This window comes from Helianthus annuus, chromosome 16 (assembly GCF_002127325.2).
Source record: "Helianthus annuus cultivar XRQ/B chromosome 16, HanXRQr2.0-SUNRISE, whole genome shotgun sequence".
NCBI lineage: Eukaryota > Viridiplantae > Streptophyta > Magnoliopsida > Asterales > Asteraceae > Helianthus > Helianthus annuus.
The window spans coordinates 188,351,579-188,373,966 of record NC_035448.2 but is presented as its reverse complement, the minus strand read 5'-3'; the positions used below and the strand labels follow the sequence as shown (position 1 = coordinate 188,373,966).

The 22,388-nt window shown below is 34.0% G+C and overlaps 2 protein-coding genes across 3 annotated transcripts; one reads left to right on the top strand and one right to left on the bottom strand.

The window, feature by feature from the left end:
- The first annotated feature begins 4,508 nt into the window (after nt 1-4,508).
- On the top strand, nt 4,509-10,427 carry LOC110920205 (T-complex protein 1 subunit alpha). Its single transcript, XM_022164428.2, has 16 exons — nt 4,509-4,607; nt 4,714-4,800; nt 4,913-4,972; nt 5,077-5,127; nt 5,850-5,945; nt 6,046-6,111; nt 6,223-6,440; nt 6,493-6,604; nt 6,690-6,776; nt 7,584-7,718; nt 7,823-7,927; nt 8,566-8,694; nt 8,781-8,884; nt 9,746-9,822; nt 10,178-10,191; nt 10,288-10,427. The coding sequence occupies exons 1-16, from the start codon at nt 4,509-4,511 to the stop codon at nt 10,372-10,374; spliced, it is 1,527 nt and encodes a 508-aa protein (XP_022020120.1). The 3' UTR covers nt 10,375-10,427.
- Nucleotides 10,428-14,768: 4,341 nt separating this feature from the next.
- LOC110918747 (probable xyloglucan endotransglucosylase/hydrolase protein 28) lies at nt 14,769-19,795 on the bottom strand. 2 transcript variants are annotated; one of them, XM_022163031.2, is made up of 5 exons: nt 19,450-19,795; nt 19,222-19,322; nt 17,070-17,278; nt 15,025-15,519; nt 14,769-14,913 (listed from the first exon to the last, which is right to left on the bottom strand). In XM_022163031.2, the coding sequence occupies exons 1-4, from the start codon at nt 19,637-19,639 to the stop codon at nt 15,033-15,035; spliced, it is 987 nt and encodes a 328-aa protein (XP_022018723.1). In that variant the 5' UTR covers nt 19,640-19,795; the 3' UTR covers nt 14,769-14,913; nt 15,025-15,032. The 2 variants fall into 2 exon arrangements, with proteins under 2 accessions (XP_022018723.1, XP_022018722.1); XM_022163030.2 differs by having other exon boundaries at nt 14,769-15,519.
- Between the last annotated feature and the right edge of the window lie 2,593 nt (nt 19,796-22,388).

Sequence of the window (22,388 nt, the reverse complement as noted above, 5' to 3'; positions counted from 1 at the left end):
GTTGATCATATTCACATTTACAATGTGTTAAAGATGTTTTTGTCGGTTAAGCATGTATTACTATCTTATACAAATAAGGGGTGAGGTTCAGCTACAAAGTCCATTTTTCCTACAAAGTGTACAAAGTCATAAAACACCACAATTTTAGCCATAAAACACACTTAAAACCCACAAATAACAGAGTGAAGATCACTAAAACACAATATCCAAACCCTAACAATCCATAGAAACTTCAAACACATCATCGTAGAACTATGAATATAAAACACAACATGATAATCAACATAAAACACACTTAGGTTAGTCATTCGATAATCAAAGCCTTATCATCGAAAATACAACATAAAACCCACAACTAAGGCGTTTTAGTAATCTTCACTTTGGTATTTGTGGGCTTTGAGTGTGTTTTATGTCTGATATTATGGTGTTTTATGACTTTTTACACTTTGTAGGAAAAATAGACTTTGTAGCCAACTCCCACCCTACAAATAAGTAACTCACCAAATAAACTCAATACAATTAATGGTATCATAACTATTACGTTACATGACTTGTATGCATATAAATAACTTATCGTATTAAGCCCCCGCGTTGCGGCGGGGGCGTAAAACTGTGACAAATAGCACCAATGTCACACTATAGCCAACGACCACCAACATTGAAGTTGCGGCGTCTTAACGTGAAAAAATTAGACTGACATATAAAACATAGAAAATAATAACTAACTCGATTTAGGACTCGCGCATTGTGACGAACTTATTAAACGGGAAAAAAATAGACGACGTAAACACACTGAACCACACACGTATGTTGCCCCATGTTAACTCACAAAATTTAGAACGAAACGTATAACAAAACGTAAAATCGTTGAACCACACACACACATTGTGCCGTGTTAAGTCGCAAAATTTAGATCTAAACGTAAAACGAAAAATTTTGCAAAAAATGAAAAACATAGGGGATCAATGTTGAAAGTAAAAGGTTGTGAAGTTAAATTGGGGAAACTAAAAACTTTTGGGTTAAAACTACAAAATCAAGTAGTTTTGGGTTTCAAGTGAAACATCATTTTTTTTTTTTTTTTGAAAAACCCTCAAAACATGGGTACAACACCCAAATGCCTCAACCTGTTATAAATTTATAAAACTACAAAATCAAGTAGTTTTGGGTTTAAAGTGAAACATCATTTTTTTTTTTTTTGAAAAACCCTCAAAACATGGGGTACAACACCCAAATGCTTCAACTTGTTATAAATTTATATTAGAGTAAACTGTGATTTTACCCCCTGGGGTTTGGGGTGATTGGCACTCTTACCCCCCCCCCCTAACGAAATAATTGCAATTTTACCCCCCAACGTTTGGTGTTATGTCACAAGTTTACCCCTGCCCTCAGTCAACAGTTATTTGACTGTTATAGGAAGGGGTATTTTAGTAATCTTACCCTATATTTATTATTATTATTATTAAAATCAAATTATCATCATCATCTTCAAATAACCCAGATCCATCATCATCATCTTCAAATAATTACTCCAACATATTAGATCCCATCTGCAAGGTTAACTTGGAGCCTATCCACTAAAACCCTTCTTCACCAAATACATATCCAAACTGGGGATCAAGATTCTCACTTTGACTCATCAATGGCGGACGACGACATTGAAGAACCTGCCGCTCCGATTTCTTCAAACCGATCAAAAAAAAAGAAAGTATGTATAACAATCTCAAATGTAACAAAAACCACATTCAATTTCCGAAATCACTCATCAAATTTTCCGATTATTCATCTCTCTCTCCGTTAATTCCTCAAACAAACACTCTTCTTGAAATAGCCACCAGAGTTCATGCTGATACATTCGTTATTACATTCACGTTTACGTGAATTATTGTTTGTATTGTTCCTTTGATCACAAAACAAGCCTCTTCTTGGGTTTTCCACCAGTTTGTTGGTGTTTTAGGGGTTTTAAGCTGTTGTTTTGTTATAGGTTGGTGTTTGGAGAGTGATTTTGAGTAGTGTGATCAGTTATGTTGGACTTTAGGATAGTGGATTAGGGTTTATTGGGTGATTTTTAGGGATTAGTGTTAGGGTTAGGGTTAGGGTTAGGGTTAGGGTTTTGTGTTTAGAGATGGTGAATGAGACTGAGCTTGAAGAAGGAGAGGCTCGGTTTGATGATAATGGTGCTGGTTTTGACCCTGATACAGCTCTCTCTTACATTGTAAGAGTTTTGACTTTTGTTTGTTTATAGAAGTTTTGTGTTTTACGCGATTGAATTGATGAATTGTGTTAGTGAAACTTTGTGGTGGTGGTGGTTGGACCGAGAAGTTTATGGTCATTGAATCATGTCAAGTTTCGTTTTGTATGCATTATTGTAGGCATTTTACTAAATTGGTTCGGTAACTGTTGCAGAAAAACCAAAGACATGAATCTACATTGTTGATTAGATTTATGTTTGTTGGTACTTGGTAGTTTGTTGCAATGTCAGTTTGAAACTATTTGTGGTTCATTGAATTGAGAATTATAGACAGTATGCTTCAGTCGTTGCAAAAAACGACAATTTGAGCACTAAATTTAAGTAGTGGATTGGTTACTTTTTAAAATGTAGTTGTACAAGCACTCATAAACTTGGTACCATAGCATCGGTTTGGGGCTTCTTGAACTTATTTCTGTTTTTATTGATTACTGGTTTGGTTGGGTTTTTTTTTTTTTTTTTTTGTCTGTGTAAATGTGTGATTATTGAAATTGTTTCAGGTGAGGAGTATTGAAGAGGGGTTTGAAGGCTCATGGCATTCAGCAACGGTGAAGAGGGGCTATACGGTTTTACAATGGCTGCAGATTACTGATCTACAGATGTTCTTTCTGTTATCAAATCTACACGGTTTTACAATGGCTGCAGACAAATCTGGTGGTGACCTTCTGTGATGCTTAAATGGCTGAAGTTCTACTTGCTGCATTTCAGTTTGTGATCTTGAGTTAATTTGAGGTGTAGTAAATTGACTTTGGCTTTTTTTTCTTGTTTTTGGTGTAAAACCATTACAATGGTAATTAACAGTAATTTGAGGTGTAATAATTCTTATAAAGAACAGATTATTCAAATGTAATAATTCTTGCAGGGGGTAATATTGTTGCTTAACACAAAGTATAGGGGGTAATACGAAAGGGCATTTTAGTAATTTACCAGTGGGGGTAATTATGCGACATAACAAGAACCTTATGGGGTAATATTAAAGGGTAAAATAGTCATTTCACATTAAAGTTAACAGATCTGTTAATAAATTTGACATCGGGGGGTAAAAGTACGACATAACACCAAACGTTGGGGGGTAAAATTGCAATTATTTCGTTAGGGGGTTAGAGTGCCAATCACCCCAAATCCCAGGGAGTAAAATTGCAGTTTACTCTTTATATTATGTAAATGTAAATAATAATAAAACCGGGATTATCAAAGGAACGGTCCAACTCGGCCCAGTTCAAAAAACCCAATCGGTTAATAAATAAGCCGGAGTTAGAAAACCCTCCATAACAAGCAGACATCAAGGGCTCACACACTCACAGTATTAGGGTTCTTCCAAAACTATCATTTTAACCTTCACATCCTCAAGAATCACAATCAACAATGGCGCTTGGTTCACAGCCGCTTGATATTCTCGGAGATCGTCAATCTGGTCAAGATGTTCGCACTCAAAACAGTAAGTGTTTGTGTTCATCTTTTAAAACCCTAATTTCTGCACTCGATAGATAATCACTCAATTGATCCTTAATGTTTTGGTGCAGTTACTGCTTGTCAATCTGTTTCGAATATCGTCAAGACTTCACTTGGTCCCGTTGACTCGAGAAGGTATTTGTTGTTTTGTTATAACAGATTTAGGTTTTTAGGGTTTTGTATACCGTAGATCTATTATGTTTGTGCTGTAAAAATTGGATAGATTTGAGTATGCACACATTTTTACAAACCCTAATTCAAGATATGTGATTCATGAATTTAACATGACTAGTATTATTTGCCTACCAAAGTTAAGGGATAAAATTTGCTGCTTTATGTGGTAGATGACAATATGGTAGTTAATAGTTTGTGATAAAGCTTGAGGATAGGCAAGTCTGTGATCTTGTGGTTTCGGTCGGGATTTTTATATTGTGATCGTCTGTTTTTAGTATGCGACCGATGAGGCTGAGCTCGCGTACATGTTTCAAAGTATGAGTGTGTTTTGTGAATGCGGTTTAGTAGCGTTTGTCGTTGCTCTTGTGTTTATAACATGTTATGCTAAAGACTACAAAGTCGGTGCATAAGAAACAGTAAACCTTTTGCTTATGAATTTGTGATGGATTAACATTAAGTTGAAGTAAAGGAAACAATAAACCTTTTTCTCTTGTATTGTACATAGCATCCAGTTTCGCTTCTTATAACTCGTTATAGTACTTTGGCAATTGTAATTGCTTCTCTATTCTGTTTTGGTTTTATGCTTCTGTTATTTTCTGATTAAATCAAACCTTGTGAGTGTAACTAATGTAAGCACATGCTTCAGATGTTGGTCGATGACATTGGGGATGTAACCATCACAAATGACGGTGCTGCAATTCTCAAGATGTTAGACGTTGAGCTTCCAGCTGCCAAGGTTAGACAAAAAATAGTTCATCTTTTTAGTCTTTTGTAGTTTTTTTATCTTCTTGCTATTTGTCTGTTCAATATGTCATTTTTTGTAACGTATGATTATATTATAGGTTCTTGTTGAACAGGCCGAGCTCCAAGATAGAGAAGTAGGAGATGGCACTACTTCTGTCGTCATTGTAGCAGCTGAATTACTCAAGGTATTAATATACATATTCTAGTAAATACATCTTTGTATTTACTATTTTTCATAAAAGAATTCGACCCCTGTTGTAAAATGTTTATTAATATATTCTTATGATAATTTTGCAGAGAGCAAATGATCTTGTGAAAAACAAGATTCACCCAACATCTGTAATTAGCGGATACAGAGTGAGTGTTAATCAATTCTTCGTCTTCTATATAATATTGTTTTGTTAATTTGTTAATTCTTGCTCATGGGCATGTATACTTTTTTTTTGTTTTAATGTTCGTAGCTTGCAATGAGAGAAGCATGCAAATATATTGAAGAGAAGCTCGCGATTAAGGTAATACTATTATAGAGTAATATGTGAAAATGCCGAAAGTACGTCTACAAGGATTGGATTTTCTTACGTTTATGTTGAAGAAGCTATATTACCTTTTGATTATTTTAAGTAGGGGTGTGCACGGTTCAGTTTTATGGTAAAACCAAAACCACAACCAAAATGTTTGGTTTTTGGTTATTGAAAACCGTTCGGTTTTGGTTTTTTGGTTCTAGTAACGGTTCGGTTTTATGGTAAAACCAAAACCGCAACTGAAATTTTTGGTTTTCGGTTATTGAAAACCGTTCGGTTTTGGTTTTTTCGGTTTTAGCAACTGTTCAGTTTTCCGGTTTTTGGAACAAAATTTCGTAAGATTCAAAAAAAAAGTATAATCCAAGATTCAAGAATCTTTCTTAGATGTTTACATTTAAGTTATTGTATCTAACCTTTTTAATTTTTAATTAATATTGTTCACATAAACCTAACCTTCTAATCTGTTTTTATGTTTCTCCAAAGTTTTTATTAAGACATTTTCTTTTATAATACTTTGAAAATCATTTTAGTTATATCTTAAATTTTGTTATTTTTTAAGCAATGGATAAATCATTTCAAAGATATAATAATTCCTATAACCAATATATAACAACCATTAAAAATGATTTTTTCGGTTTCTTGTGCAGTTCTGTTTTTTTTGGATCGGTTTTCTGCTCGCCCCTAACCTTAAGTGTTCGTTTGTTTTTCTTTAGGTTGACAAGCTTGGAAAGGATTCTCTTGTGAATTGTGCAAAGACAAGCATGTCTTCTAAATTGTTATCCGGTGACTCCGACTTTTTCGCAAATCTGGTACGCTTTTATTATTTTTCTAAAAGTTTTCAGTTTTGTTTTTTTTTTTTTACTTCATCTAAATTGAATAAAATAACAATCACGGGTTACACATCATTAGGTGGTCGATGTAGTGCAAGCTGTTAAAATGACCAATACACGTGGTGAAATCAAGTATCCAATCAAGGTTCGTGACTTTGTTCATAATAACGTCATTACTTTGTCCTTGATGTATATCAGTACCATATTTTCAATATCTCACGCCTGAAAATGTCTGAAACGCTTTTAATATCGTTAGGGAATTAACATCCTTAAAGCTCATGGAAAAAGCGCTAAAGAGAGCTACTTGTTAAAAGGTTACGCTCTTAATACCGGGCGCGCAGCACAAGGAATGCCGATGAAAGTTTCTCCCGCAAGAATCGCATGCCTCGACTTTAATCTCCAAAAGACGAAAATGCAATTAGGTGTTCAGGTTTTAGTCACTGACCCACGCGAGTTGGAGAAAATTCGTCAAAGGTAATAAAATCTATTAATTTATGCATTTACGTGTTTTGTGTTTCTATTAAAGTATTGATATGGGAATGATGTATAAACTTACAGAGAAGCGTATCGAAAAGATTCTAAAAGCTGGTGCTAATGTTGTTTTAACGACCAAGGGGATTGATGACATGGCACTCAAGGTAAATTTGCTTAATTTTTTTGATTATATAACATTATAACTGTATATTTCCTTTAATTCTAACAATTTTTATTGTATCAACTCAGTATTTTGTGGAAGCTGGTGCCATTGCTGTGAGGCGAGTTCGAAAAGAAGATTTACGCCATGTTGCCAAAGCAACAGGCGCAACTGCGGTAATATGCATATATGTATTTATAAATTATAGTTTTTTTTTTCAATGAACACGTTAAAAGTATAACAATTTGTGGAAAAGTGTTTCACTGTAGCAACAATCAAATCAAGGTTTTTTAAAAAAAATTCCAACTTTTCTTTTGGTTTTTTTCTTTTTGTACCCTCAACATTCAGCATTGTCATTTACACCCCTTAGCTTTATAAAAACTTTGTAAAATGTCTTTTTGACCTTCTTAAGTTTTACGTGCTAATTCATATGTATGTGGGTCAAATATAATACATTTTCGTGCTTGTTTTTATGTATGTTTTAGGTTGGTCTACATTTTATCAATTTGTTTTCTTACTTATTTTTATGTATGTTTTTAGTTGGTTTACGTTTTGTCATATATAATACGTTTTCACTAGGCGGTTTAAATTCCAGTTACTTTACGTTTCAACGCCTCCATGCGTGATACCATTTTTTAACATAAAAAAAAACACTCTTTTCTTACGTGCTTTTTAAGTACATTTCGTTGGTTTGCGTTTTGACATAAATGGTCTACTTTTTGTAATAAATTTTCTTCGAAAACAAGTCTGGTCAAATATAATACGTTTTCACTAGGCGGTATATGAGTTTGATTTACTTTACGTTTCAACGCCGTCACAACGCGCGGTACCGCTCCTTAACTTAAAACATACTATTTTCTTTCGTGCTTTTTTAGATATGTTTCCGGATAAATCTATGGTGGTTTACGTTTTGATGTAATTTTTTCTCAACAATGAGTCAAAATACTAGTTTATATTAAACGTAAGTTTATTACCATGTACAGGTGTCAACATTTGCTGACATGGAAGGAGAAGAAACTTTCGATTCGTCATTCCTCGGATCCGCAGATGAAGCAGCGGAGGAACGCATTGCAGACGATGACGTCATACTGATCAAAGGAACCAAAACATCAAGTGCAGTACGTTATTCAACATTTCAACTTGTTTATATTTTTTTAAAAATCGTTTCCATCCACAACATAATTTTTTAAATATTTATATTTGGGATTATTCATTCCAACAGGTTTCTGTCATTCTTCGAGGTGCTAATGACTTCATGCTTGATGAAATGGATAGAGCTTTACATGATGCTTTATGCATAGTCAAGAGGACCTTGGAATCTAATTCCGTAATGCCCCATTTGAAATTTGTATTGATATAAAATAATAGGGGAGGTTCAAATGAAAACAACTAGTTATTGTGAAAACTAGAAAACTAACTAAAACCCACTAAAAAGGAGGGGGGGAAGACTTTTAATGAAGGAGGGGTAAAATTGGAACAAAAAATATATACTTTTCAAACATTTCCCATTTCTCCATACGTTATTATTTTAAAACAAAAATGGCACCATAAGATCACAAATTTTCTTATCTTTCATTCAAGTATATTCGAGCATATTTTTTATGATATAAAAAAAGATTTATGGTGTCGTCTTGTTTTCAATACTATTATTGGTGGGAGGGTGAATTTAGGTTTTTTTTTTTTTTTGGGGGGGGGGGGGGGTGGTTTAGGTTTTTGGGGGGTGTCGGTGGGGGGTGGGTTAAGTAGTTTAGACTTTCCGTATTAGTGCACATGTGCAGTACAACCAAAATTTTTTTTTTTAATGTTTTTTTCCATATATAAAAAGTAGCGCTTTTTTCTAAAAAAATTGTAAAAAAAAAAAAAATTGTATGTTTTTTAGGCTTTTTTAGTTAGTTTTCGAGTTTTCAAAATAAAAGTGGTTTTCATTTGAACCATCCCCTAAAACAATATACATACATTCCAAAGGTGGTGGCTGGCGGTGGCGCGGTTGAGGCGGCGTTGTCAGTGTATTTAGAGTACCTTGCTACAACGTTAGGATCTCGTGAACAGCTGGCAATTGCGGAGTTTGCTGAATCGTTGCTGATCATTCCAAAGGTGTTGACTTTTGTGTAGTCTAAGATCAAGTTATTCAAATTGATTTATTCTCGACGTTACTGATTATAATACTATTTTATGAATAGGTTCTTGCTGTCAATGCTGCGAAGGATGCAACTGATTTGGTAGCCAAATTGCGTGCGTATCACCACACCGCGCAAACTAAAGCAGATAAGAAACATTTATCAAGGTATGTTTATTTTAAATTCATACCTACCACTATAGGGGTGCAAATGAGCCGAGTCGAGCCCAAGCTCGAGCTCGATTAACTTATGAGAGCTCGGGCTCGAGCTCAGCTCGATTCGAGCTTTGTTTTCAAAGCCCGAGCTTGGCTCGTTTGTGTTTTATCAAGCTCGAGCTCGGCTCGGGCTCTGGCTCGGCTCGTTTATTATCTATTAATTAGTATAGTAAATAAAAATGATATAAATAATAGACTTTTTAGGCTTGCAAGCTCGATAAGTAAAGCTCGGGCTCGTTTACTAAATAAGCTTACTTTTAGGTTCGAGGTCGGCTTGTAAACAAGTTTAAATAAGCTCGGCTCGACTCGGCTCGTTTACACTAAGGCTCGAGCTCGGGCTCGATAAACAAACGAGCTTTGTTTTGAAGCTCAAGGTCGGCTCGGGCTCGATAAGGCTCGGTTTGTTTTGAGCTTTTTCTCGAGCCATTCTCGAGTAGCTCGCGAGCCGCTCGGCTCGTTTGCACCCCTACCTACCAGTTAACTGTAGTTAGGGGTGAGCAGAAAACCGAAAAAAAACCAAACCACATAAAAAACCGAACCTAAATTTATGGTTTGGTTTCTAACATAAAAAATAAATGATTTTCAAAGTATTGTAAAAGAAAACGTCTTAATAAAAACATCGGATCAACATAAAAATAGATTAGAAGGTTAGGTTGATGTAAACAATATTAATTAAAAAGGTTAAATATATTAACGTAGATGTAAACATCTAAGAAAGATTCATAAATCTTGGATTATACTTTTTGTTTTTTTAATCTTATGTAATTTGCTAGTTTCCATTTGGATTTTGCTTTAATTTATTTTGATTCGCAGTATGGGGTTGGACCTGATAAACGGTACGGTCCGCAACAACTTAGAAGCCGGTGTAATTGAACCTGCAATGAGCAGAGGCGGAGGATAGTGGGTGCTCGGGGGTGCACCCGCCCACCCCAATATTTCGGTTAGAAGTGTACAAGTTCCGATTTTTTGTCTGAAAATTTTAAAATTATATAGGATCGCCCCCCAGATTATTTTTCCTAAATTGTATATTCTAAATATTTATAAACTTTGTATATAAATGATGGGTAGTTTGGTAAATATACACTTTGTTTTATTTGGAACTATTATTATTTGACCCGATTTGAATCGAATAGCCAACCCGACCCGAACCGAAACATAACGATAGGAAAAAAAGTTTTTTGGGTCCCCTTACTTTACGCCCACTCGAAACTTTTGGTCAAGCTCCGCCACTGGCAATGAGCAAAGTCAAGATACTACAAGTAACTGATAAAACTACTCTTATGTACATAAATTTGTGTTTAAAAATTTGTATTTAATTTTACGAGGTGTAAATACAACTGTTATATGTATCACGGTTTGCAACGGAAGCAGCTATAACGATTCTTCGAATTGATGACATGATCAAACTAGCCAAAGATGAGAGTCAGGATGGTCAAGATTAGATCTTTTTTTGTGGAATGATGTTACCGTTAATCTTTCTTTTTTGGCTTGTTTATTTGGGAAGTTTTGATGAGATTTAGGGAATATTTTATAGAATACTAACCAAGTTTTAAAAGTGTTCTAATTAGGTCACTTGTGTCGTTTTTGTCACAATTAGATAATTTAACATTCAAATCGAGTCATGTCTTTTTCTCCACGTATCAAGAAAAAAATGGAGCATAAGATGTTGGGGTCGAATTATTTTAATATATGATATTATATTTATTAAAAATAACCATTTAATTACATTAAAAATTAAAAAAACAAGTTACAATCCACGTCATCACTCGACGTTAGCATCAAATAAAAGAGAAAAAAGAAACAAAAATCCACATTACCACGGTTATCTACGAAATGGATGAAAAACCTTTAATTTTAATGAAGAATGAATGTTGAGTGACCTAATTGGAACACTTTTGAAACTTGAGTGACCTAATTGGAACACTTTTGAAACTTGGTTACTATTCTACAAAGTTACCCCTGAGATTTATGTTATTAGTGTAAGTTGATTTTGTTAAAACTAGTGGTGATCATCAGTATGTAGCTTTGGATTTTTGAGAGCTTTGATATTTTGTTGTTGGAACTGAAATTTTTTAATTTTTAAGAAAGCTTGGTTAAGAATAGGTTTTTATTTATTTATTTATGTAACTAGTGGGTAGCAACCCGTGCTTCGCGCAGGTCGAACATTCAAACGGCTCAGCCTTGCACATCAAAACGTAACCACGTAGAGGCGCAAAAAAATAAAAAAACTAACGTTAAAGCATTACCAAAAGACGTCGATAACATTCAAAACCAGCCAACCCGTGCGTTAGACCGTTAATAAAATCACATGGCAATAGCAATGAAGAAAACTACTAATTTCAAAGATACGACACCAAATGTTAACGTCTCCAAATTTATTTTGTTGGAATGGGTAATTAACACTTTCAGTTGGGAGTGAAATATTTTTAAAAGCAATTGTAACTTCAATAAACTTTTCCAGAAAATGATTTTTGTAACCAAATCACAATTTGATTACGAAAATCATTTTCCTAGGCTCTTTTGATTACGGGAAAAAATAAGTTATAAAATTATGCATTAGTCTTTCTAAAACATGAGACAAAATTGAGCATAGATATGTTTTTAGAAAATAAAAATGAGGAAGAAAGTGTTTTAAGGTATCTTTACTTCCTCCGGGCCACATGGTAGGCAAGTAGGCAACGATTAGAGTTTCAGGTCACCTACAAATCAAGCTATCAATTACTGTAGCTAAGAGATTGTTCTATGATATAGTATAGATTGGAAGTATATAACTTATGAAAAATTAGAGGGTAGGGATAGTGTACATTAATTCAGAAATGTGAGAAATGTATTATAACACTATATAACACCATATAAACACCGTATAACACTTTGTAACACCATATAACACCATGTAACACTATTTGACACTATATAACAATATATAACACTATACGTCTATCATAGACATGCTATCAGACAAACTATAGTGTTATATTTGTTATATAATGTTACGTAGTGATATATGGTGTTACATATTGTTATACGGTGTTTATATGGTGTTATATAGTTTTATATATAGTGTTATAATACATTTCTCACACTTCTGGATTAATGTACAGGATCCTCTACCACGAATTAGATTGATTACATCATTTATATAATTGTACTTCAAAAGTTGCATTGATTAGATCATTTATATAATTGTACTTTAAAAGTTGTATTGATTGGAGAAAATTTGGAGTTACAAGTGATTTGACAATAGGTTGTCACTTTTAAAAGATTGAAGTTTTTGGTGATACATCTTGATCATGGGTAACAAACGCTCCACACGCCCATGGGTATGGAGAAATCCAATTCATCACCCCGGCGGAATCACTTTTGCAGGTTTGGGATTGTACACCGCACATGTGGGGCGTGGAGGGGAAGGCGTGACCCTAGTTAGTCAGTAGTCATGCTTGAAGGGGTGGATTGCATCAATGTGGCTCTCAAGTGGCGTGATGATCACACCTTGGGTGTGGACATTACACTTGGTTTAATACGATTAGCATGAGATAGGTAAATCTTGTAAATTACAAATAAAATACGCCGGTCATGATAAAGTAGCTAGTATAAACAAAACTCATTTATACATGTCTTGAATGGCTAACTATAATCCTTAGGGTTTAACAGGCAATATTAAACGAAACTTATTTTCCTTTGATAATTTTTAAGTGTGACTTTATTCAAACAAACTTATAATGGTAGGCTAGGCAATGTGACTCGACTTTTCTTTTTAGATCACTTTTCATCATCACATTTTTTAATAGCGTGATTGATTTTGAAATAGTAGATTTGAGTACTTTTCACAATCTTGGAATCTGTAATAATGAAAGTTTTAAATCATGACAAATAGGTCAAAAGCTTTCTAAATTAAGTCATACTTGTGTTCTTAATATACAAAATAAGAATTCTTATAGGAACTTTATGAAAACTTTGATATCAACTTTTCCATAAAAAATTATCATATACAAAAAGGGTTTATATAAATTATCATATACAAAAAGGGTTATATGATAGATTTGTCATTACATACAAAGTTCTAAAACGTATCATCTTAAAGGTAGTAGCCACGTTATCACTCGTGTGTTTAAGAAAAATAAAAATTATTGTTAATAATTATATAAATAGCTACACCAAGTTGAAAAAAGAACAGTTGCGTAAAACTTTATTAACGAGTTTATTTAAATTTTATTTTATCTAGTTTTTTTAACAACAAATTAAAATCACTGACGGACCACTAAAGTATCAGCGGAAGTTGGCTCGCTCGGCTAGTTAATAAAAAACCAATATCCAATTATACTCTTATACAATTAGCAACTTGGGTTACGTCTTATTTATTTAAAAGTCACAGCCTTTAGTTTATTTTACTCACACCCTTTCATTTTAAAAGGCATGTTGGTTAAAAAAATCAAAATATAATTGCTAAATGATGGTTGCCTTTCTAAAATGAAAGGATGTGATTTTAATTTACTTCATATAAAAACGTCCACCCCTTCCGAAAAGTTGTATCCTTTTGTTAAGAGGTTTCATGAGTCTAAGTTGTGAAAGGGTACGTTGGTTCAAAGCCTTAATCACAATGAAATTAAATGCATGGCTTTAAAGTTATATTTATACATCAGATCTTCTACTCTAATCAAGAGTTGATGTTGATTTGCTGCATTATGATAAACGAAAACAGATTTGAATGGATTTTCCATCTTTTACAAGGAAATCTAATCTTTGATCAATTGGTTTTATTTTGTCAACCCCCTGTTTTTAACAATCGGCTAAATTCGTATTTATACTCAAAATAAATCAATGGTTTTATTTGATCTCTTTGTCGTGAGTAAAAAAATGAAGAACATTAGTCGCTTTTGATCTGTCGGTTACTTCCATAAAAAAATAACAAAAAGCAGTACTAAGATTACGATATCATGGATGTGATCATGCCGATAGCAACTACGGTTTAACGTCATACACGAATCAACACAATTCATTCTGGTACGACGTAACGAACGAGGGCATATGCAAATCAAGACAATTCATTTTGATACGACGTAACGAATGGCAAGCAGGCGTATCTCTTCAACGTGAACGGACGACACGAAAATATAATACTAGAATAATCCCTATTGTTAATGGAAGAAACCCCACCACAACTGCAAGAAATTCCCTATGAAGAATGAAGGTGCATGGCAATTTGGGCAAAAGCACGAGCGACATCTCCCGACGAGTTACACACCCGTAGGCCGTAGATGTGGCAGCGCCTGTGGTGGAGTACAGTTTCGATGGGTCTCTCTGATTTAATCAATAAAGAAAACGGAAAACAAAACAATAATTACCGGATTTCAGCGCTCGCCGCTGCTCCAGTCCTCTGAAGCACCCCCCCCCCCCCCCCCCCCAATTGACCATCGTCACAAACAACCAATTAAACAACTTTTCATGTAAGACAATGTAGTTGTACAGAATTCTTCTCATTAAAATACATGAATATAGTACATTTAGAGAACTTTTTACCAAATAATATGCATCAACTAAATTTTATTCCTTCCTTCATTGTATTTAGCATTATCTTTGATGAGAAATGATGTGACCAAGCATGTTTTGAGTAACCAATAATCCAATATGTTCAAGGTGATCTTAATCTAAGACGAGCAACTTTGCAAATGATTGGCACCAACTCAATATTCCTAATTGACAACCCGCCGCAACGCGCGGGTAGGCATCAACTCGTAATATTACAAATAAAAACCCAATATCCAATAACAACCGTATTTGTAAAAAAAAAATTAAAATTTACAAATAAAAACTACCATTTAACAACAGATAAAAAAACTAGGGTCAACAATATTTATAATTAAATAAACAAAAGTGAAAAAGGGTTGCATGATGGATTTGTCGTGTATTCATCAACCAAAATCTCATATTTCTCCACATAATCATCATCACAAACAAATTATATGCTTTCCCACCATTGTCCTCTATTCACATAAAAATTAACAAAAAAAAAAAAGATCAAAGATGATCAACAAAATAAGAAACTTAAAAAAAAAAGAAAAAGAAAATGATAGTAACATAATAAGAGAACCAACCACCATGCTTAAATCGCCACCGCACGGCGGTGTCTCTTCCCATGGTGGTGACCCCGACCGCCACCAAACGTCACAGGATCAAACTTCTTCAACCTCTCCGCTTCTTTCGAGTTGACCACACACTCAGAAGGTGGCGTTTTGTACCTTATTTTGTCATAACAATACGAATATTGCATATGTTTCTTTCTAAAACTTTCCATTTTCGCCCTTTGTGAGCTCGTGATACCCTTTGGGATTGCGTTGGCGTTTGATGCGTCGTCGCATTTGAGCGACGTGAGCTCGATGGGGTCCGCGGTGCATCCGTGGAGAACAAAGTTGGAAAACTCGGCGATGTAAGGGGCGTATTTGTAATTAACCTTGTACTTTCCGCCATTCGTAGCCCACTCGGAAGCGTCCCATATTGTCGCGTATAAAGTCATCGGTTTTGATGGGTAATCCCCACCCATTGATTCGGTTCTTTTGATCTCTCTTATCGGAACATCATCGACATAGAATCTGAACCGAAAATTAAACATCAAGAATTAAAATAATAAAATTTAGAAAAAAAAAAAAAAATTACGAAATTACCCTCCTTTTTTATATAAAAAAAAAACTAGGATTGAAGTAAGGCAGAGAGATGTCACTATTGCTATATATATATATATATATATATATATAGGGTAAGGTTCATGCGAGAACCACCTTATTGCGAGAACCGCGAGAACCAATGTGAACACAACCTAAAATAGCTAAAAAAACCTAAAAAAACCTAACCCCCCCCCCCCAAGCTAAATGCTAAAAACTAAAACCCTCAAAAAAACCTAAAAAAAACCTAACCCCCCCCCCCCCACCCCACCCCCAAAAACCTAAACCCCCCTCCCCCACCCCTCAATAGTAAAAAAAATTTTGGGTGTTTTTTAGATTTTTTTAGGTATTACTGTTTGTGTTCACACTGGTTCTCGCGGTTCTCGCAATAAAGGGTGGTTCCTAACGGATCTTTGTCATATATATATATATATATATATGAAAGCTAACTAGTGTTTCTATTACTACATACAATGTACCAGTAAAACAATTATACCTGCAGCTTTAAATAGTAAAGAAAATCATATTGTAGCTATGGACCATTTGGGTATTCAAACAGGTTCTATAGCTAGCTAGCAACCCATAAAGTAGTTGAGATACCATGACATATTATATCACATGCATCATCATGAAATGTTCTAGAAATACATATATGATATCATGCCACCTTAGGAATGCATTATAACAAACAAATATATTATTAATATAATTTTTTTTCATAACAAAATGGTCAGTTTTGTCACTTTCGTCCAAAGGTCTGTTTTTTTTCACATCTGGATCTAAAAGGTTTGAAGTCTTGTCATTTTCACCTGGCACGTTAACTCCATCCATCTTTTTTTGTTATGTCAGGGGTATTTTCGTCTTTTTTGTTAACTCAAAGGGCAGTCCGGTCTTTTTCACTTTACGTACAAGCATTTAAAATACCCTTAACGAAGAAAAATACGAAAATACCTCTGACTTAACGGAGAAAAATGAATGGAGTTAACGAGCCAGATGAAAATGACAAGATTTCAAACCTTTTGAATCCAGATGCGGAAAAACAAACCTTTGAACGAAAGTTGCAAAACTGGCCAAAACTCATGGATGAAAATGGCATTTTACTCTTTTATAAAAATAATGATCATCAAACATTCAGACAATAGGGAGTGGTGTCATATCAACATCTTTTAAAAGCTCTCATCAAAGTAAAGAGATGACACCTTCAGAAATGTAAAAAAAAAAAAAAAAAACTTTTGCAGAAAGAGATACAAATTTATGCACTTTTTCAGTAGTAAAATTAAGCTAAAATTACCTTTACATAACATAAATAAGTGTTATGAATTTAATCGAGACAGATGGCAAACGGGCAACAAGCTGCGCCGCTAAATCAGTGTTATATTCCCAACCAAAAATACCCATTTTTTTTAATCTTGATAGCTTGTGGTCCATTAAAAAAATAAAGCTATTAAATGAAAAAATAGGGTGTAAATTAACTAACTTACATGATGTGGGCGTGAGTCCAAAGGATGCTATATTGATGAAAATCATCAGTAGGATCAAACCAGAGGCCATATCTCTCTTCCCTGCCAACTTTTGTGCTTCCATTTCCATAAATATTTGTCTGAATTCTCCATTCTTTTCCTCTTATATTTCCCAAAAATTCAAAATCAATTTCATCATGATTCTTCTCAAATATATCTCCATTTGACATCTGCATAAATGTTTTTTGTAATGTCAACAAAAAGAATTTGAAATTATATCATCACAAAGGCAACTTTAATGTTTGACTAATTGTCTAATTGTTGCAACTTTAATATCAAATTTTATAAAAAAAAAATTTTAAGAATTTGAAATTATATCATCACAAAGGCAACTTTAATGTTTGACTAATTGTCTAATTGTTGCAACTTTAATGCACTTTAATCCTTTAATATGCAGAAAATACGGAAATGTTACTTGAACAGGGTCAACATACTAGATTTATGACGTTGACCGTAGCGAAACAAGTTTTCTTTCATTGTTTGATTTCCTACATTACTTTTGACAAAAAAAATTGCAACGTCAAGACTTCCGTAAAAGTTTAATTAAAATCTTGAGTAAATTACTTTTTGAGTCCCTGTGTTTTAGTGGTTTTAACCACTTGAGTCCAAAATCAAAAAGTTTAACGCCCCGAGTCCCTAGCCATTTATTTTATAACGTTTTGAGTCCAAAAAAATGGACTCAACAGGTTAAAATTTGGACCCAAAAGGACTCAGGTCGTTAAACTTTTTGCTTTTAGACTCAACTAGTTAAAACTACTAAAACACAGGGACTTAAAAAGTAATTTACCCAAATAAAATCTTTATCAGTTATATACCGTGCGCGCGCATGTGTGTATATATATATATATATTTAAAATTAAAATTGCAACGTCAAGACTTCGTTAAAAGTTTAATAAAAATCTTTATCGGTTAAATACTCTATGTGTGTTTTTGTGTGTGTGTATATATATATATATATTTAAATTGCAACGTCTAGACTTCGTTAGAAGTATAATTAAACTTTTTATCAATTAAATACCGTTTCCACCACTTAACAAAGACGAAAATCTAAGGTATAACTAATCAAGCAATGATTTTTTTTAAATTACTAACAAACCGGATTCAAATCGGAATAAGAAAATGTTACCTTGTTTACTATATAGTTCTAAAAAGTGATGCAATTTTCACGGGGTACATAACGAATAATCGTTTAATTATTTGTTTGTTTGCTTACAGTGTTTTTACAATGAACACATTACTAATAATCATGGATATGGACTACAATACAAACAATAATAACCAGGTTAAAACAGACAAGAGGAATCCATTTTCATGTATAACTCCAAGCTTATTATATACAAAGTAAAAACATGTGGACAAAATTTTAATTTAAAATCAAAGTGTATGTATCATTAAAAGTAGTGATTTTGGGAGGAAATATTTAATAATATTGACTTAAAATAAAGGAAAAGGTAACGGTTATCAAGAAATGAGGTGCAATAATAAATCTAATTTTATTTATTACCTTTGATCAAACTTCAATGGAAAAAAGGCAAAACAGTAGTCCAAGATGCAAGCAATCCCATTTTATTTTTACTTTTTAATCTTAATTGGAAAAAATAACCCAGAAATATAAAAGTTTTTAACTTTTGATTTTACATAACTTGATAAAATCATTCCTGTCTGGAAAAATTACCTATTTATATCTTTTTTCCATTTATGGCATGGAAAATAAATCAAATCAATTTATAAAAAAATCATACCGTCAATCTTTGAACTTAATTACAAAGTTGTCAAAAATCAAAATCAAATAAAATCAAGTCAAGAATCAAAAATAAAAAATAAAAAAATTTCAACCTGATGATGTTTTTTAGACTCTGTTCTCCACATTTAATAAATGATAAAATTAAATTAAATAAATTAAATACTATTCAGAATGTGAAATAAATTAACACAATAAATACAAATAATTTCTTGAGTAATTTCAGTCATGGATGAATTCATTATCATATATAAAGTATAAACCTTCAAACAAATTTTCCTTCAAAGCTAAAAAAATACCCAAAACTAATAAAAATTAAAAAAAAATATTTTTTATTTTTCAAAATATATAAAAATAAAAAAAAATACTCACATAGAAAGCAACAACAACACCGGCTGTATAATCTGCAGGAAGCTTAATAGAGGCACTGAAGAATCCATGAAGATAAAGGTCTTGTGACACAAATCCAGAACCTGCAAACACACAAAACACAAATAAATAATAATATTATTATTTTCAAACAAAACACATACATAAACAACATATTTAAGTTTATGATATCATAATAAATTAAAATTAATAATACTAATAGTAATAAACCTGTTCTTTCATCAAGAGATAAGTGAACAGATTTTCCATCTTTCAAGACCATAAGATTATCATCCCCAAACAAGTGTGAGTAGCCTTCATCAAAAGATAAAATGGGAAGATTTCTTGAAAACCCATGACCCAAAACAAAAACAGAGCATAGCAGAACAAGTATTAGATGAAAAGTTTGCATCTTGTTCATGTGGGTTGCAATATTTTTGAGCGTAAGGTACAACCCACTAATGCATACACTTGTTTGCAAGAAAATATATAGAGTTTAAAAATGGCAGAGGTTTTAGAGAGAGAGTGAAGAGAGAGAGAGAGAAGGGGAGGGGAGTGGGGGGTTTTATCGGTGGTGACTAGGGCTGTAAACGAGCCGAGTCGAGCCGAGCTCGACCCGGCTCGAGCTCGGCTCGAACTTAATTCGAGCTGGCTCGGCTCGAGCTCGAATTTCAAATCGAGCTGAGATTTGAGGCTCGAGCTCGACTCGATTAAAATTCGAGCTAGCTCGGCTCGACTCGATCTAGCTCGAATTAACAAAGAACCACAAAATTCACTACTTAAAAATCCCTAAAAATGAATCTTTTTATAGACTAAGGGCCATAATTGCAATTATATTTAACCAAATGGCTAAATATGCAAGTATAAATAGATAACTCACTTTGTACATTTTCTTTACTTTCTTTTATAGATGAGATACTCCTTTAGTTTTTATCTCCTGAGCGATGTGGGACCCAAAAATGAAGGATGTAAACCTTATCGAGCTGGCTCACGAGCTCGCGAGCCGAGCCAGGCCAAGCTCGAGCTCGGCTCGTTTACAAACCGAGCCGAGCCGAGCTGGCTCGTTTACAACCGAGCCGCTTTCGAGCCGAGCTCTTTTCGAACTTTTTTCGAGCGAGTTTCGAGCGAGCTGCGAGCCACGAGTTTTTTGAACACCCCTAGTGGTGACTGCTGAAAGGTGTGAGCTGTTTATCATTTGGACACATTTCATTTTTTTTTTAATTTTGAAAACTTAGTTTTTCTATAATGTTAATTAATAGGTTATTTTATTTTTATTTTAAGTTGTAGCTATGATTTAGGTGTCAGATTAATTAAGATTCGGAAGAAGTGAATCTTGGGTATTTTTGTTCCCAAGTTTTTATTGTTTAAGGGTGAAGGAGTGGTTACGGGTTACCTATTTCAAATAGGTAAACTTCTAATTCACCCGATCACAAATTGTCATGTCAATTCATCTAAATAAGTTATCTAATACTTAAAAATGTTGGTGGTGGTTTACCTAACGGGGTTTAACTATTTTTTTTTAAAAAAGAAAAAATGTGTGATTGGCTGAGATGGAATGGACCCCACCACACCCCCCCCCCCTCCTTCCCTCCCTCTCACCGAATCGGTGTAGGTTCACTGAACTCCTCAACCAAAATCGGTAAAGGGAGTGTTGCAGTGGTTTACCGTTCCGGTAAACATGTTTACCGCCTGAAACCGAGCTTCACTCCACTCACCCTAATATTTAAATTCCCAAGTTTTAATTGTTTAATGTTTAAAGGGATTTGAAATATTTGTTGAAAAGATTTATGATTTGTTTTTAAAAATGGTATTCTTTTGACCTCTTGGCGTATGCCTATGTTATTGTTAGGTTGTTAGCTATCTTATCCTCAAAGGTTATGTTAAAAGATGTCAGTTTGATATTTTAAAGGATTATATATCCTACTACGATGTTGATAATGTTATTTCATTTTCAAATTCGAGTGATTTTGATATGTGATGACATGTCCTTTTAGCTTGGTTTAATGTTTGGGATAGAGTTTGTTATGTTCGCCGTTTAAAAAACAAGTTTGGATATGTTCGTCTTTGGCTTTGGCTTCGGCTTCGACAATAATGATCAATGTTTTCTTAACTGAACCGATCATGTTAGTCGGATTGACCGTGCATGCTACTAATTCGCCACATGGAGACCGCTTAATTTTGGGGCGGACGATTTTGACAAGTTTTGGTTGAGCTACTGCTCTTTTGAGAAGTTTGGAAGAGATGATATTTGTTTAATTATTTAAATTTTCATAAATTCTTTTTTTCAGTTTCGTATAATATATGGAAGTAAAACCATGGTACCTATATATGGAAGTAAAATCATGGCACCTAGTATATATGTAATCCAAGAAAGCTCGAAGAAAGCTCGGCTCGGTTCAAAAAACTCGTGGCTCGCAGCTTGCTCGAAAAAAGCTCGAAGAAAGCTCGGCTCGGTTGTAAACGAGCCAGCTCGGCTCGGCTCGGTTTATAAACGAGCCGAGCTCGAGCTTGGCCTGGCTCGGCTCGTGAGCTCGTGAGCTGGTTTGATAAGGTTTACATCCTTCATTTTTTTTTTGTCCCACATCGCTTAGAAAACAAAAACTAAGGGTGTATCTCCCCTATAAAAGAAGTTAAAGACAATGGAGAAAGTGAATTAACTATATATACTTGCATATTTAGTCATATGGTTAAATTAAATGACAATTATGGCCCTTAGGTTATGAAGAAATTCATTTTTAAGGGCTTTTTAAGTAATAAATTTTGCGGTTCTTTGTTAGTTCGAGCTAGATCGAGATTGAGCCGAGCCGAGCTAGCTCGAATTCTAATCGAGCCGAGCTCGAGCCTCAAATCTCAGCTCGATTTGAAATTCGAGTTCGAGCCGAGCTCGAGCTGGGTCTAGCTCGGCTCGACTCAGCTCGTTTACAGCCCTATAATCAGTACAGTGTAACACCCCGTGTTTTCGAATGTCAAAGTCAAAGTCCAAGTCAACTTTGACTTCTTTGACTATAATTAGTCTATTTTATGTTTTATTTGTATTATGCGGAGTAAGTGTTGTTATCAGAATTAATCGAAGTAATCGAATGTTTAATCGACGCGAACCGATTTACGACTGTGAATAGTAGGAAGTAACAATGCGATAAAGTTAACTAATCAGTAATCAAACCAATCTA